This window comes from Nicotiana tabacum, chromosome 22, assembly GCF_000715075.1.
Source record: "Nicotiana tabacum cultivar K326 chromosome 22, ASM71507v2, whole genome shotgun sequence".
Taxonomy (NCBI): Eukaryota; Viridiplantae; Streptophyta; class Magnoliopsida; order Solanales; family Solanaceae; genus Nicotiana; species Nicotiana tabacum.
The window spans coordinates 179,631,099-179,648,121 of NC_134101.1; the positions used below are offsets into that span (position 1 = coordinate 179,631,099).

General features: G+C 39.0%; 1 protein-coding gene across 1 annotated transcript; it reads right to left on the minus strand.

Annotated features, from left to right (window-relative positions):
• Positions 1-1,398: 1,398 nt before the first annotated feature.
• LOC142176176 (uncharacterized) lies at positions 1,399-1,785 on the minus strand. The gene has a single exon (XM_075243265.1). It carries the CDS (start codon positions 1,783-1,785, stop codon positions 1,399-1,401), a length of 387 nt encoding a protein of 128 aa, XP_075099366.1.
• Positions 1,786-17,023: the final 15,238 nt, after the last annotated feature.

Here is a 17,023-nt window from a genome sequence, read left to right on the forward strand (position 1 = left end):
AATAATATCGTTTTAGCATTGATATGTTCCAGTTGCTTGGAAGCTATTCACCCTCCATGGTACCGAGCTTGTAAGACCCTTTGCCGACTACTCCGAGGACGCAGTACAGTCCTTCCCAATTTTGGCCTAGCTTTCCTTCATTAGGGTTTCGGGTGTTAAGGGTGACTTTCCTTAGAACCAAGTCCCCGACTCTGAAATGTCAGAGGTTTGTTCTTCTGTTATAATATCTTTCTATCCTTTGATTTTGGGAGGCCATCCGGACCAGCGAGGTTTCTCATTTTTCATCTAGTAGTTTGAGGGCCGTTGTCATGGCCTCATTGTTCGAGCTTTCAGTGGTGTGTTGGAATTTGCTCGGCTCCCCGACCTCCATTAGTATTAAAGCCTCGGAGCCGTATACTAGAGAGAAAGGTGTTTCCCCTATGCTTGATTTTGAAGTTGTTCGGTATGCGCACAGCACTTCGGGCAACATTTCTCTCCACTTTCCCTAGGCACTTTCCAGTTTCTTTTTTAAGTTCTGGATGATGGTTTTATTTGTGGACTCGGCCTGGCCATTTGCACACGGTGGTAAGGGGTCGATAGGATTCTCTTGATTTTGTGATCCTCAAGGAATTGTGTTACTTTGCTCCCGATGAACTACCTCCCGTTATCGCATGTTACCTCGGAGGGAATCCTGAATCGGCACATAATGTGGTCCCAGATGAAGTTAATGACTTCCTTTTCTCTTACCTTCTCGAAGGCCTGCGCTTCTACCCATTTTGAGAAATAGTTAGTCATAAATAAAATGAATTTATCTTTACCTGGTGCCGTCAGCAGGGGCCTAAAGATGTCCATCCCCTATTTCATGAATGGCCATGGTGATAAGACCAAATGTAGCTGTTCACCGAGTTGGTGAATCATAGGGGCAAATCTCTAGCATTTATCGAATTTTTAGACGAACTCCTTAGTATCTTTTTCCATGCTGTCCTAGTAGTAGCCTACCATGATTATTTTTCGGACCAAAGAGTCGGCGCCGGAGTGATTTTCGCAAGTACCCTTGTGAATTTCTTGGAGTACGTAATCTGTATCCCTCGGCCCCAGACATACTACTAGAGGGCCATCAAAAGTTCTTCTGTATAGAGTCTTGTTTTCATCAAGTGAGAACTGGGCTGCTTTGGTTCGCAGGGCCCTCGATTCCTTTGGATCCGCGGGCAATTTTTTGTCTTTCAGATAATCAATATATTTATTTCTCTAGTCACATGTTAGGCTGGTGGAATTAATCTCTGCGTGACCTTCCTCGATCACTGATTTAGATAGCCGAATAACAGCCCCGGGGAGTAGGTCATATTCCTCAATAGATGGTCCCAGGTTTGCGAGGGCATCGGCCTCGCTATTCTACTCTCGAGGTACATGGACTAAAGTTCATTCTTTGAAGCAACGTAATGCGACTTGGATCTTATCCAAATACCTCTGCATCCTGTCTTCTCGGACCTCGTAGCTCCCATTCACCTGGTTCACTACCAGGAGTGAATCACATTTTGCTTCGATGGTCTCAGCTCCCAGGCTTTTGGCCAGTGCTAAACCTACAATCATAGCCTCGTACTTGGCTTCATTGTTAGTCAATTTTGTAGTTTTTATAGATTGTCTTATCACACCGCCCGTAGGTGGCTTTAGAACTATACCAAGTCCAGAACCTCTCACGTTTGTGGCGCCATCAGTGAACATGGTCCATACCCCAGAAGACGTGCCTGATTTCAGTAAAAGTTCCTTTTCTACCTCAGGCACGAGGGAGGGCAAGAAATCAGCCATGAAGTCCGCCGGAATCTGGGACTTAATGGCCGTTCGAGGTTGATACTCGATATCATTAACCCCAAGTTCGATGGCTCATTTGGCCAATCGACTAGATAGCTCGGGTTTGTGCAATATGCTCCGGAGGGGGTATGTCGTTAGAACGCAAATACGGTGGCGTTGAAAATAGGGTTTCAACTTTCGCGATGCGCTTATTAACGTAAGAGCTAATTTTTCAAGGTGTGGATACCTAGTTTCGGCATCCCGTAGGGTCCGACTTACATAATAAACAGGGAATTACGTACCTTGCTCTTCTCAAACTAGCACCCCGCTTATCGCTATCTCGGATACGACCAAGTATAGGTATAGTGTTTCATCCTCCTTTGGTGTGTGGAGCAGAAGCGGGCTAGTCAGATATCGCTTCAGCTCTTCTAAGGTGCGTTGGCATTCTGGAGTCCATTCGAAGTTGTTTTTCCTTTTGAGTAAGGAGAAGAAGTGATGGCTCCTGTCGGATGACCTTGATATGAATCTGCCCAGAGCCGCTATTCGTCTTGTTAGCTGTTGCACGACTTTTATATTATTTACCACTGTGATTTTTTCGATGGCCTTGATTTTATCGGGGTTAATCTCGATCCCCCTGTTTGATACCATGAAGCCTAAGAATTTGCCCGAACCTACTCCGAAGGCACACTTATCGGGGTTGAGCTTCATGTTGTAACTTCTGAGGATGTCGAATGTTTCCTGCAAATAAGTTAAATGGTCCTCTGCGCGCAGGGACTTAACTAGCATGTCATCAATATAAACTTTCATGGATTTACCTATTTGACTCTCAAACATTTTATTAACTAGACGCTGGTATGTAGCCCCCATGTTTTTAGTCCAAAAAGCATTACATTGTAACAATAGGTACCATACTTTGTGATGAACGAGGTCTTCGCCCTGTCTTTGTGGGTTCATCTGAATTTGATTGTACCTCAAATAGGCATCGAGGAAGGTAAGGGTCTTGTGGCCGGCCGTAGCATTGATCAGACGATCAATGTTAGGCAATAGGAACGAATCCTTTGGACACGCCTTATTTAAGTCTTTGTAGTCTACGCACATTCTTAGCTTATTTCCCTTTTTGGGTACCACTACTACGTTGGCCAGCCATTCGAGGTATTTTACTTCTCTAATGGACCCTATTTTAAGCAGTTTTGTTACCTCATCCTTGATGAAGGTGTATTTTATCTCGGACTGGGGTCTTCTTTTTTGCTTCATCTGTTTAAACCTAGGGTCGACACTCAGTCGGTGAGAGGTTATTTCCGGTGGGATACCTGTCATATCTAAGTGGGACCATGCGAAACAATCGATATTATCGATAAGAAATTGAATGAATTTTTTCTTGAGTTCGGGGGTTAATCCCATTCCTAGGTATACCTTATGATTGGTGAGGTGTTTGATCAAAACAGCTTGCTCCAGATCTTTGATGGTCGATTTCGTTGCATCCAACTCTTCGAAGGCAACGAAAGTTTGAGGAGCGAGGAAATATTCTTCATCATCCTCGGGGGTCTGTATTCTCCCAGACACATTCGAGGTCGGGAGTATGGGGGTCGACTCCTCCTGATAAATCGCGAACATTTCTTTCGCTGCATGCTGTTCTCCATATATGGTCGTTATGCCATCCTTTGTAGGAAATTTAATCATCTAGTGCAAGGTTGACGGCACTGCCCCCATGTTGTGTATCCATAGCTTGCCAAGCAATGTATTACACCTTATGTCGCCATTGATGACTTGAAACTTTGTGTTCTGAACTGTGCCAGACGTGTCGACTAGGCGAGTGATTTCTCCTTTTGTTACTTCTCCGATCATGTTGAAGCCGTAGAGGACCCGGGAGGCGGGTATGATCTGGTCGAGTAACCCAAGTTGTTCTACTACCCCTGACCTGATTACGTTGGCTGAGCTGCATGGATCCACGAGCACACGTTTAACTTGAACATTTTTTAAAAGAAATGAGATTACCAGTGCGTCGTTGTGTGGTTCTGTTAAGGTCTAGAGATCCTCTTCGCTGAATGCGAGGGTGTCTTCGGCCTCGCGGGGATCGGTCCTTCTATTGTGGCGAATATTTTTGTCCGTTTGATCATGGGCCCTTGCGGAATGCCGATCCCTCCAATAATCATATGAACAACATACCGAGGGATCTCTTTTTGTGCCCAGGTTGGAACAGCCACATCATTCTCTCCCCGGTTCTCCAGGTAGTTATTTTCATCTCTATTTACTGAGTTAGGAATTTCGACCTGAAATTTGAATATCTTGGACAAGAACAAGTATGAAAGATAACTTGCGTTATGTGACAAAATCATCAAGAAAATAATCGCTATTATTTTTAGCCCCACAGTGGGCGCCAAAATGTTTATCGTGAAAATGGTAATAACAATTATATTTGATTATGGGACTCTAAAAATACGTGATCTACTTTTATGCTAGTTGTTAAGCAGTTGATGCTATGTATGTGAGACTTAGAAACAAAACAAGAGTTAAGAATAGGGTGATAGTCAAACCGATAGGCTAACAATCGGGGCCTCGAGCTTGTCGATTTGGGGGCCTCGAGGTCAATTTCGGAGCTCGACTGGGAACTATCGAAGGTAATCGAAGTATGGCTAACAGTTATGATAAAATCAACGAAGGCTCTTTATGGCCAATGATAAGCAATAAATGATGAACAATAATGAAGATAATAAATAAAAGCAATAATATCAAGAGAATATGTTAGAGAGCAAAGAGAATGTTCTTGTATATTTTGTATAGAGCAGCTGAAGCAACAAGAGAGCTTTACAAAATGACAAGGTTTCCCTTTATATAGGATGGGAATCCCAACATAGTACAAAATACATTAATGATAAAGAAAAGGGTATGGGATAGCTAGTTGATATCATGATGCGGGCTCAGGCCAGCTTGATAAACTTTATCGGCTCTGGCTGCACCCTTAGGGAACTCCCCTCTTTTCCAATATAGCTGTTGGTCTACATTGCCCCGAGGTCGAGCCTCGACAGTCCTCGAAGGAAAAACTCGACCCCAGTCTTGAGCCTTGGGAAGTATGTTCGCGGGGCATCATAATGACAAGGAAATTAGTCCCTCCGATTTCACCGTGCACAATCATGCAAAGACCATGACATTGACGATGTCAGAGTTGCCTAGGGTTGAGTGGAAAGGTTCCCTAGATCATGTTCCCAATAGTGTGTTTTCATATTTGGCTTGTTTGGCATATTTGGCCTTTGTGAGAAATGTCAGTGTTGATACTCCTAACGTCGAGTCAGTACCATAAGTGAGGGATTTTCCAGATGTGTTTCCTGTAGACCTGGCATGCATGCCACCCGACAAAGATATTAATTTTGGTATTAACTTGGTCTCAAACATTCAGCTCATCTCTATTCCACCGTATCGCATGGAACCAGTAGAGTTGAAGGAACAAATATATGAGTTACTTTATAAGTATTTCATCAGGTCTAGTGTGTCGCCTATGGGTGCGCCGGTTCTATTTGTGAAGAAGGAAGCTGGTTCTATATAGATATGTACTGACTACATGCAGTTGAACAAGGTTACCATCAAGAACAACTACTCGCTACCGCAAATTGATTATTTGTTTAATCAACGCTAGGGTGTTCTCGAAGATTTATTTGAAATCAGGGTACCATTAGTTGAGGATTCGGGCTTTAGATATTCCGAAGACGACTTTCAGGACCGCTATGTTCACTACGTGTTTCTGGTGATATCTTTTGGGCATATTTTGAGCTAACAAATGCACCAACAACTTTTATGCACTTGATGAACAATGTATTGCCATATCTTGATTCTTCCATCATAGTTTTCATTGATGATATATTGGTGTATTCTCGCATCCTGAAGTATCATAAGCAACTCTTGAGGATATAGTTCTTGACTTTGAGGGAGAAGAAGTTATATGCTAAATTATCCAAGTATGAGTTTTGGCTTGAGTAAGTGGCGTTTTTGGTTCATGTAGCATTCAGTGAGGGGATTAAGGTGGATCCGAAAAAGATTGAGGCAGTTTAGAGTTGGTCCAGACCATCTTCTGCTACTGAGATCTGAAGTTTCCTTTGGTTGGTAGGGTTTTATCGATGTTTTGTGGAGAGGTTTTCATTTATAGCAGCACCATTGACTAGATTGATATAGAAGGGTGCCCTATTCAGGTGGTTTGATGAGTGTGAGGAGAGCTTTCAAAAGCTCAAGATTATTTGACTACAGCTCTAGTTCTGGTTTTACCTCCGAGATTAGGGTTTTATACAGTCTACTGTGATTTTTCATGGATTGGCATTGAATATGTGTTGATGCAAGAGGGTAGAATTATTGTTTATGCTTCACGTCAGTTGAAGCCCCATGAGAAGAACTACCATGTACATATTTGGAGTTGGCAGCCATTGTTCACGCGCTGAAGATTTGGAGGCATTATCTTTATGGCATGTCTTGTGATGTGTTATATAGATTACAGGAGTCTCCAGCACCTGTTCAAGCAGAAGGATCTGAACTTGAGGCAACAAAGGTGGTTAGAGCTACTAAAGAACTATGATATCACCAATCTTTATCATCCGGGGAAGGACAATGTGGTAGCCGATTCTTTGAGTAGGAAGACTGAAAGCATAGGGATTCTTGCTTATATTTCAGTTGGGGAGAGACCGTTAGTATTGGATGTTTAGGCTTTGGCCAATCGGTTCGTAAGGTTGGATATTTCAGATCCCAGTCGGGTTTTTGCTTGTGTGGTTTCACGATCTTCTTTGTTTGAGCGTATCAAGGCACATTACTATGTTGATCCCCACTTGCTTGTCCTAAAGGACACAGTGATGTCAATGGGCTATTGGTGATGATGGGGGTGTTAAGGATGTTGGGTTGGGTTTGTGTTCCGAATATGGATAAGTTGCATGAGTTGATACTTGAGGAGGCATACAATTCACGGTATTCCATTCATCCGGGTGCCATAAAGATGTACCAGGACTTGAGGCAGTACTATTGGTGGTGGAGTAAGAAGAAGGATATTGTTGAGTATGTTGCTCGATATTTGAACTGTCAGCAGGTGAAGCACGAGCATCAGCAACCCGAGTGTTTGCTTTAGAGGCTTGATATTCCGGAGTGCAAGTGGGAGCGTATCACTATGGATTTTGTGGTTTGGCGTCTATGGACCTTGAGGAGATTCAATGCAGTGTGGGTCATTATGGATAGACTAATCAAGTTTGCATACTTCATTCTAGTCATGACTACCTATTCTTCAGAGCAGCTGACTCAGATTTATATTTGGGAGATTGTTCGCCTTCATGGAGTGCCCATATCTATAATCTCAAATCGAGGCACACAATTCACATCGCATTTTTGAAGAGCAGTTCAATGAGAGCTGGGCACGCACGTCGAGCTGAGTATGGCATTTCATTCCAGGCAGACGGGCAGTTCGAGTGCACTATTTAGATATTGCCGGTTTCGTGCTTCGCGATTGCGAGTGGACTTACGCGATCGCAAAAAAGGTTTTTGGACTTTTGGAAAATTTTCATCGCGAACGTAACAAAGAGTTTGCGAATGCGGAGAAGAAGCTGAGTTACGCTTCGCGAATGCGATGGGGAGTTGCAAATGCATAGAAGTATGGGGAGTTGGGGGACCTGAAGCCGTTAAGCCTTCACGAATGCGGCGCTTATGCCGCGAACGTGAAGCAGTAGGATCTAATGCCTTCGCAAACGCGACCCGATGGCTCGAATGCATAGAGGAAGTTTGGGAAGCAATGTTTTTTTCCTTCACGATCGCGATGGTTCTTCCGCGATCACGAAGAGGAAAAGTTTGGGCAAACTTCAATTTATTTCGGGATTTGACTCATTTCTCCCACTTCTCTCATGATTTGGGCGATTTTTGGAGCTCTTCAAGGGGAGATTTTCGTCATCTATGGCAAGATAAGTAATTCTCACATGTTGTATGTTAATTATATGGATTCTACAAGGATATAAACATGAAAATTGGTAGAAATTGTGAGATTTTGAAGAAAAAAAACCTAGAATTTGATATATTTGGATTTTGATCATGAAATTGAACATGAAATTGGGAATAAATTATATATTTGAGTTCATGGTATTTTAGGTAATGTTTATTTTCAAAATTTTTTGGAATCCAGGCATATGGGCTGGAGGATTGACTTTGTTGGCTTTTCGAGCGAAGTTGAGGATTGTTACAAATGTAAAATTATAAGCATTGGAGTATATTTTGACTGATTTGCACGTCGTTTGACTAGCTTCGGATTGATAGGCATTGGTTGAGGTGTTATAGGGGGAAACTACCCCCTAGGTAAGTTATTTGATATGTGCTACTTGTTGTGGGGGCTACGTACGCACGAGATAACGAGAGTCTGTATGTAGCTAGATTCATGTTTATGTCCAAGTAGACCTAGGACTCTATTATGCAATAAATTATATTACTTGAATTTAATTATTAGTTTGATTGCTTGAAGACTATAAGCGAAAGCTAATAGAGATCATGCTTGATCTAATCTCAATTCTGTAAGTTATTTGGGAGGATAATCAATTGATGGTAAATATCATGTTTACGTTACGTCTCTAACCCCTGTACAGTAACTATGCGAGTCGTAAATCCATAATTTTCTTCTCTTCCTGGGGATCGAGCCAAACGTCTCGATAGTATATGTATATATGAGATACATCTATGGATCGGGCCGTACGATCTCGGCAGTGTATGTACATGACTTTGGATCGGGCCGAATGACCTTAGCATAATTCGTGCATAAAATTGTTAGGAGTCCGAATACCCATGAGATTACCCTCTTAATTAAACTTAGAAATTACATAATATTCTTTTTATAACCTGAGATCGGATATCTAATTGATGGTTCTTATTTGTTGAGATAGCATGTAGCATTTGGAGATATTTAAACTGATAATATTTATTAACGGATTTTGTTATCTACTCTTCCTTATTGTATTGATCCAATTGTATTTCATGCCTACTTATGGTTCTTTCATTTTATTTATTGGACCTCTAGTAGATGTCCATGTCGACCTCTCGTCACTACCTCTCCGGGGTTAGGCTAGATACCTACTGGATATGCGTTGATTTACGTACTCATGCTACACTTCTGCACTGAACGTGCAAGATCTGACAGGTTCATTTGGTGGTCATCCTGGTGCGTAGGCGCAACTGTTGAGGAGACTTTTTGGTGATATGCTTCCTATGCTACACACCGCAGTCCTCAGAGTCTCCATCATCTTATTTATTTACTTTATCCTGTCTATTTTTTTCCTGATAGTTGTTATACTATTACTGCACTCATTAGCAGACGCTCATACACTGTGACACTGGATTTTGGAATTTTCTAAAATTTGTTTATGGTTTGCTTAGCATTAACACACTTTTACTTTATATTTTATCCAAAAGGTGTGTATCTACAATTTTTAATGCATTAATTTATCTATCTAATAAGATTTATGGTTTTATAAATAATAAAAATGAATAATTAAGTTGGTAGTTCATCGTTGGCTTGCCTAATGGCGACGTTGGTCGTCATCACGACCTATAGCGGGTTTTGGATTATGACACAGCATATCAATACAATAATTCGATTTCGCCGAAGATGTTGTTCGCTTGTTCGTTTTTACCGTAGTAGACAATCTGCCATAATTTTACTCTGAAATTTCTGTGTCAAACCATCTAAAATTAAATTCCTTAAGTTTGTTGGTAAAAATAATCGTGTTAAAAAAATCAGAGAAGTAAAGAAAAATTAATTCAATAAACAAAACAGAAAATAATTTCGAGCCCACAAGTTGCTTGTGTGTCCTTAAGGAATTTAATACCCTCACCGTTGACCAAGGTTTCGGATTAATTCCTCGCAGAATAGAATGGAATAACTATTATGTAATATTGGCAATTGACATTACAGAACCTCAGCGAACTCAATAAAGGGAATAAATCACACTTGACACTTATGTTTATTTGAAAAAATAATGCAATAATGTAGAAAAGAGGAGAAATTTTTTCAGATTTTTCATTATATAAAAAAAGAGGTCAAAACTCTAAATTTATAGACAATGAAAAGGTGAGATGGAGAAGTACAATCTAAAAGGTGCCTATTCCATTTTTCATTCACACCGATTCATAAAATCAAACAAAAACTTGAGACCGAAGAAGACTCCATTCGTGTATCTCCTCCCCCTTTGTATATCCGTGCACCTTATATATCAGTGTACCCAATATATCCATTTATCTCATGTATATCATGCATATTGTTATAAATATATTATATTATGGATGTTCATTTAGTACTCCGTTGTAAATAAGCTTCTTGAAGAAGCTTATCCATATGGGACTTCACCGTAAATATGTTTATCTATTTAGTACTCTATTGGAAATAAGCTTCCTGAAGAAGCTTATCACTTCGGTACCCGATTATGGATAAATATTACCCCCGGTAGAAGATTATCCATACCAGGTATAATAAGCTTATCTTTTCAGTACCCAGTTATGGATAAATATTATCCCCGGTAGAAGATTATCCATATCGGGTATAATAAGCTTATCCTTTCAGTACTCCGTTATGGATAAACATTGCTCTCAGTAGAAGATTATCCATATCTGGTATAGTGGCAGCTTACACAACAGCTTCCTTTCTTCTATAAATAGAAGAGATTTCAGTTCATTATGTACATCAGTTTGAATTCGAATAATATAACAGTTTCTCTCTATACTTGTCTTTACTTTACAGTCTTTATTTTATAACACGTTATCAGCACGAGACTCTGACATCTCGAGCAAATACTTTGAAAGTATTAGAGGTAAGAGCTTTCTTTTCCTAAATAATGTCAAATCTTTCTAAACTTGAATTTGTAGCCCTGGATATATCGGGCAAAAGCTACATGTCTTGGGTGCTTGATGCTGAAATTTATCTTGATGCGATGGGTCTGGCAAACGCCATCAAGGATAAAAATCAGGCATCAAATCAAGACCGTGCCAAAGCAATGATATTCCTACGCCATCATCTTGATGAGGGCCTGAAAATGGAATATCTCACTATTAAAGATCCAGTCATACTGTGGAATAATTTGAAAGATAGATATGACCACCTGAAGATGGTCGTTCTTCCACAGGCACGTTATGATTGGACTCATCTAAGGCTACAAGATTTTAAATCTATCAGTGAGTATAATTCTGCTATGTTCAGAATTATTTCCCAATTGAAATTATGTGGTGATAATATTACTGATCATGATATGTTGGAGAAAACTTTCACCACTTTTCATGCCTCGAATATGCTCCTGCAACAGCAATATCGAGAGATGAGATTTAAAAAGTATTCTGAACTTATCTCACATCTTATTATAGCAGAGCAACATAATGGACTATTAATGAAAAATCATGAAAGTCGACCTATTGGTTCTTGTCCATTCCCTGAAGTGAATTAGACGAACTTCCACCAAGCTAAACGTAGAAGAGGTCGTGGCCCCAGTCGTGGTCATGGCCGTGGTCGGGGAAGAAATCCCAATCATGGTAATAATTCACTAAAGAAGACTCCTCACCACCAGCAGTGGAAAAGGAAGGAACAAAAGCATGAAGCGATGCAAGCGCCAAATGCAGAAAATGCATGCTATAGATGTGGAGGAAAAGGGCACTGGTCACGTACCTGTCGTACGCCAAAGCACCTGATTGAGCTTTATCAAGCCTCCCTGAAGAAGACAGAAAAATGTTGAAGCAAATTTTATTTCTGAAGATAATTTAGACTTCATGCATTTGGATGTAGCTGATTACTTTGCACTCCCAGAAGGAGAAACAAGTCATGTAATCGGTAGTGAATCTATAGAAATGTAAATATTTTAATTTTTGTTGTTTGTAATAGATAGTATCGTTATGTAATTGTTGTACATAAATAAAAGTTATGCTTTGATAATGATGTTTACTATAATATATTTTATTTATGTTATTTTGAAGAATATGGATAACCCTCAAATTATGTTTGGATCAAAGACAAATCATGAAGATATTTGTGTTATTGATAGTGGAACAACTCATGCCATATTCAACGATCAGAAATACTTTTCTTATTTGCATAAGGAAAAAACAAATGTTTCAACAATTTCTGGTAATATAAATTTGATTGAAGGCTCCAGAAGAGCCATAATATTTCTGTCTAAGGGAACAAAACTTATTATAGATAATGCATTGTTCTCCTCCAAGTCCCGAAGAAACTTGTTGAGTTTTATAGATATCCGCCGAAATGGGTATCATGTTGAGACAATAGATGAAATGAACAGGGAATATCTTTGTATTACAAAGAATATTTCTGGCCAGAAATGCATTGTAGAAAAGTTACCAACTTTATCTTCTGGCTTATACTATTCAAAAATTAGTACAATTGAAGCACACTCTATCGTAAACCAGAAGTTTACGGATTCAAATATTTTTGTGCTTTGGCATGGCTGTTTGGGCCATCCCGAATCAATAATGATGAGACGAGTTACTGAAAATTCGAGTGGGCATCCATTAAAGAACTTGAAGATTCTTACAAATGACGAATTTTCTTGTGATGCTTGTTATCAAGGAAAAATGATCACTAGACCATCACCAATGAAGGTTGGTATTGAATCCCCTACCTTTTTAGAGCGTATACATGGGGATATATGTGGACCTATTCACCCACCAAGTGGATTGTTTAGATATTTTATGGTCCTAATAGATGCATCTTCAAGATGGTCTCATGTGTGCCTACTATCATCTCGCAACCTGGCGTTTGCAAAGCTATTAGCCCAAATAATTCGATTAAGGGCACAATTCCCAGATTATCCTATAAAGGCTATTCGCCTTGATAATGCTGGAGAATTCTCATCTCAAGCTTTTGATGATTATTGTCTATCCGTTGGGATAAACGTTGAACATCCTGTAGCTTATGTTCATACTCAAAATGGCCTTGCAGAGTCATTTATTAAACGCCTGCAATTGATAGCAAGACCACTACTTATGAAAACAAAATTGCCCACTACTGCTTAGGGTCATGCTATCTTGCATGCAGCATCACTTATCCTTCTCAGACTGACACATTATAATAAATATTCTCCGTCACAATTAGTTTTTGGTCATGAACCAAATATTGCCCATCTACAAATTTTCGGATGTGCTGTATATGTGTCAGTGGCACCACCACAACGTAGTAAGATGAGACCACAAAGAAGGATAGAAATATATGTTGGGTTTGAATCACCCTCTATTATTCGCTATCTTGAACCATTGACAGGAGATTTATTTACTGCTCGATTTGCAGATTGTCGGTTTGATGAAATAAATTTTCCACAATTAGGGGGAGAGAAAAAGGAAATCAAAAGAGAAATTGTGTGGAAAATTTCATCATTATCTCACTTTGATCCCCGTACCCCTATATGTAATCAGGAGGTCCAGAAGATCATCCATTTACAGAATATAGCAAATCAAATGTCAGACGCATTTACTGATTTGAAAAGGATAACTAAGTCACATATCTCAGCAGAGAATGTGCCTATCCAAATTGATGTCCCAGTAGGACCATCTACTAGAATGAGAGATAGTGAACCTAAAGCACGCCTGAAGCGTGGTAGGCCTTTGGGTTCTAAGGATCAAAATCCTCGAAAAAGAAAATCGACAAATGATCAAAACGATACTATGAGGGATCTCCTGAAGAGACCCAAAATTTGATTAGTTCTGAGATTCCTGAAGAAATCAATGAATCCGAAGCTCATGTGAGTGAGGAACTTTTAATAAGTTCGATCGGTGATGGGATTAATTTAAATCGATCTGAAATAGTGGTGGATAATATTTTTGCATATAATGTTGCACTTAATATTATGCAAGATAGTGAGAATCTTGAACCTCGATATATCGAAGAATGTCGACAAAGATCTGATTGGCCAAAATGGCAAGAGGCAATTCAATCGGAATTGAAGTCACTTGCTAAAAGAGAGGTCTTTGGACCAGTAGTCCAAACACCTGCTGGTATAAAACCAGTTGGTCATAAATGGGTTTTTGTGCGAAAAAGGAATGATAAAAATGAAGTTGAAAGATACAAAGCTCGCCTTGTTGCACAAGGATTCTCACAACGACCTGGAGTCGATTTTGATGAAACATATTCACCTATTATGGATGCCATAACATTTCAATATCTCATCAGTTTAGCACTACATGTAAAGCTTGAAATACATCTAATAGATGTAGCTACAACTTATCTGTACGGTTCACTTGATAATGAAATTTATATGAAAATCCCTGAAGGATTTAAAATGCCTGAAGCAAAATCTCAGGAAATGTATTCAATCAGATTACAAAGATCTTTGTACGGTTTAAAGCAATCTGGGCGCATGTGGTATAATCGCCTTAGTGAATATTTGCTGAAAGAAGGTTACATAAATGATGTTATTTGTCCATGTATTTTTATAAAGAAAATGGCATCAGAATTTGTTATACTTGCTGTTTATGTTGATGACATAAATCTTGTTGGAACTCCAGAAGAGCTCCAAAAGGCAATTGAATATCTTAAGAAAGAATTTGAGATGAAAGATCTTGGAAAGACAAAACTTTGTCTTGGTCTGCAAATTGAATATTTAGCAGACGGGATCTTTATCCATCAATCTGCCTATACAGAAAGGGTCTTAAAACGCTTTTACATGGACAAAGTGCACCCATTGAGTACACCAATGGTTGTTCGATCACTTGAAGTGAATAAGGATTTGTTCCGACCTCCAGAAGAGGACGAGGAACTCCTTGGTCCCGAAGTACCCTATCTCAATGCAATTGGTGCACTAATGTATATTGCTAATGCTACAAGGCCTGTCATAGCATTTTCTGTTAATGTTACTAGCAAGATATAGCTCTTCTCCTACACGGAGACATTGGAACGGGTTAAGCATATATTGCGATATTTAAAGGGAACTCTTGATATGGGTTTGTTTTATGCTAACAAAGATAGTGTAGACCTTGTTGGTTATGCAGATGCAAGTTATTTATCTGATCTCCATAAAGCTCGATCTCAAACCGGCTACGTATTTACATATGGAGGTACTATCATATCATGGCGCTCCACAAAGCAATCTATTGTTGCTACTTCTTCAAATCACGCTGAGATAATAGCTATTCATGAAGCAAGTAGGGAATGTGTATGGTTGAGATCAATAATTCATTTTATTCGAGAAAAATGTGGTTTGGAATGTGAGAAAAGACCCACAATTTTATACGAAGACAATGATGCATGCATAGCCCAATTGAAGGGAGGATTTATAAAAGGAGATAGAAAGAAGCACATTTCACCAAATTATTCTACACACACGATCTTCAGAAAAATGGTGACATTGATGTGCAACAAATCCGTTCAAGTGATAATCCAACAGATTTATTCACTAAATCTTTGCCAACTTCAACTTTTGAGAAGATGGTATACAAGATTGGAATGCGGAGACTCAAATATTTGAAACAAGGTTTTCATCAGGGGAGTAAAATACGCGATGCACTCTTTTTCCCTTACTAAGGTTTTTTCCCATGGGGTTTTCCTTATAAGGTTTTTATGAGGCACCTGGCAATGCGTCTTACTAAATATGTGTACTCTTTTTCCTTCACTGGGACTTTTTCCCACGTGATTTTTCCTAGTAAGGTTTTAATGAGGCACATTATCTTTTAATGAACATCCAAGGGGGAGTGTTATAAATATATTATATTATGGATGTTCATTTAGTACTCTGTTGTAAATAAGCTTCTTCACCGTAAATATGTTTATCTATTTAGTACTCTATTGGAAATAAGTTTCCTGAAGAAGCTTATCACTTCGGTACCTGGTTATGGATAAATATTACCCCCAGTAGAAGTTTATCCATATCGGGTATAATAAGCTTATCTTTTCAGTACCCAGTTATGGATAAACATTACCCCCGGTAGAAGATTATCCATACCGGGTATAATAAGCTTATCCATTCAGTACTCCGTTATGGATAACCATTACCCCCGGTAGAAGATTATCCATATCGGGTATAATAAGCTTATCCTTTCAGTACTCCGTTATGGATAAACATTGTTCTCAGTAGAAGATTATTCATATCTGGTATAGTAGCAGCTTACACAGCAACTTCCTTTCTTCTATAAATAAAAGAGATTTCAGTTCATTATGTACGTCAGTTTGAATTCGAATAATATAGCAGTTTCTCTCTACACTTGTCTTTACTTTACAGTCTTTATTTTATAACACATATTGATATATACGGCTATATATATCAATAAAAATCTTGTGTGATATACAACGTGATATATATGTCTATGCACAGAGATACTAATATACTACGTGATATTATGAAAGATATACAACAATCGAGGCTCGTGTCGAAAATTTGTTGATTGTTTTTTTTTTTTATGAGTCTAAATTTTGAAAGTGAATAAGCGTGAAATTAGGAATTATATATATATATTCATAATATCACGTAGTATATATATAGACACACACATACAGAGAGATACTGATATACTACATGATATATATGAAAAATATACAACAAGCGAGGCTTGTATTGAAAATTTATTGATTGTTTATTTTTTCTGTACGAGTCTGAATTTTGGAGGTGAATAAGCGTGAAATTAGGAGTTGAATATTTAGATTCTCCTATTTTTAGTTTGTTTGGTAGGATTATGCTATTCATTGTCATTTTTCTAGGCTTTAGTTACTAAGCCGAATGGCTTCGAAGGTTAGGGCCGCTCAGATGCAGGCTCAAGTTGCTAGTATGGCTTCTAGAATAGGAATTTTTATCTCCTATAACAAAGCTTAACATCTTATTTATTTTAAATAAATATCATTTTAAAAAATTATATTCTATAAATATCTTTTAATGTTTATAGCAAAATATCTAATTTTGGTTACCTTCTATTCCTAAGCCACTAAATACGCTATTCAATTACACTATTTTCTTTCTTTCTCTACTTTGATATATGCCATTCTTTTCCTCCCATTCCCTGAAAACACGATGCTCAATCTCAAAATTTCTCTCACCCACATCACCTACCATTAGTCAAAAACCCCACGCTCTCTCCTCTTTCTCTAGGGCGACATGGTGTAGTATAGGCTGCCATGGATGCGTAGCCCTCTCCATCATGTTAACTTAAGGTTGAATCTCAAGAGCCTTTATTTGGATCTCGTTTCTGAATCAGGTGATGAGCTGCCGATTGCCGGAGTTCGGACTGCCATCTTAAGGTTGCTTGCTCTGCGCCCTTCGCTTCAATGGTGGTGTTCTCA

Excerpts from the sequence above, each read along its gene's own strand:
- LOC142176176 (XM_075243265.1), bottom strand. The coding sequence starts at position 1,785 with ATGGCTGATTTCTTGCCCTCCCTCGTGCCTGAGGTAGAAAAGGAACTT.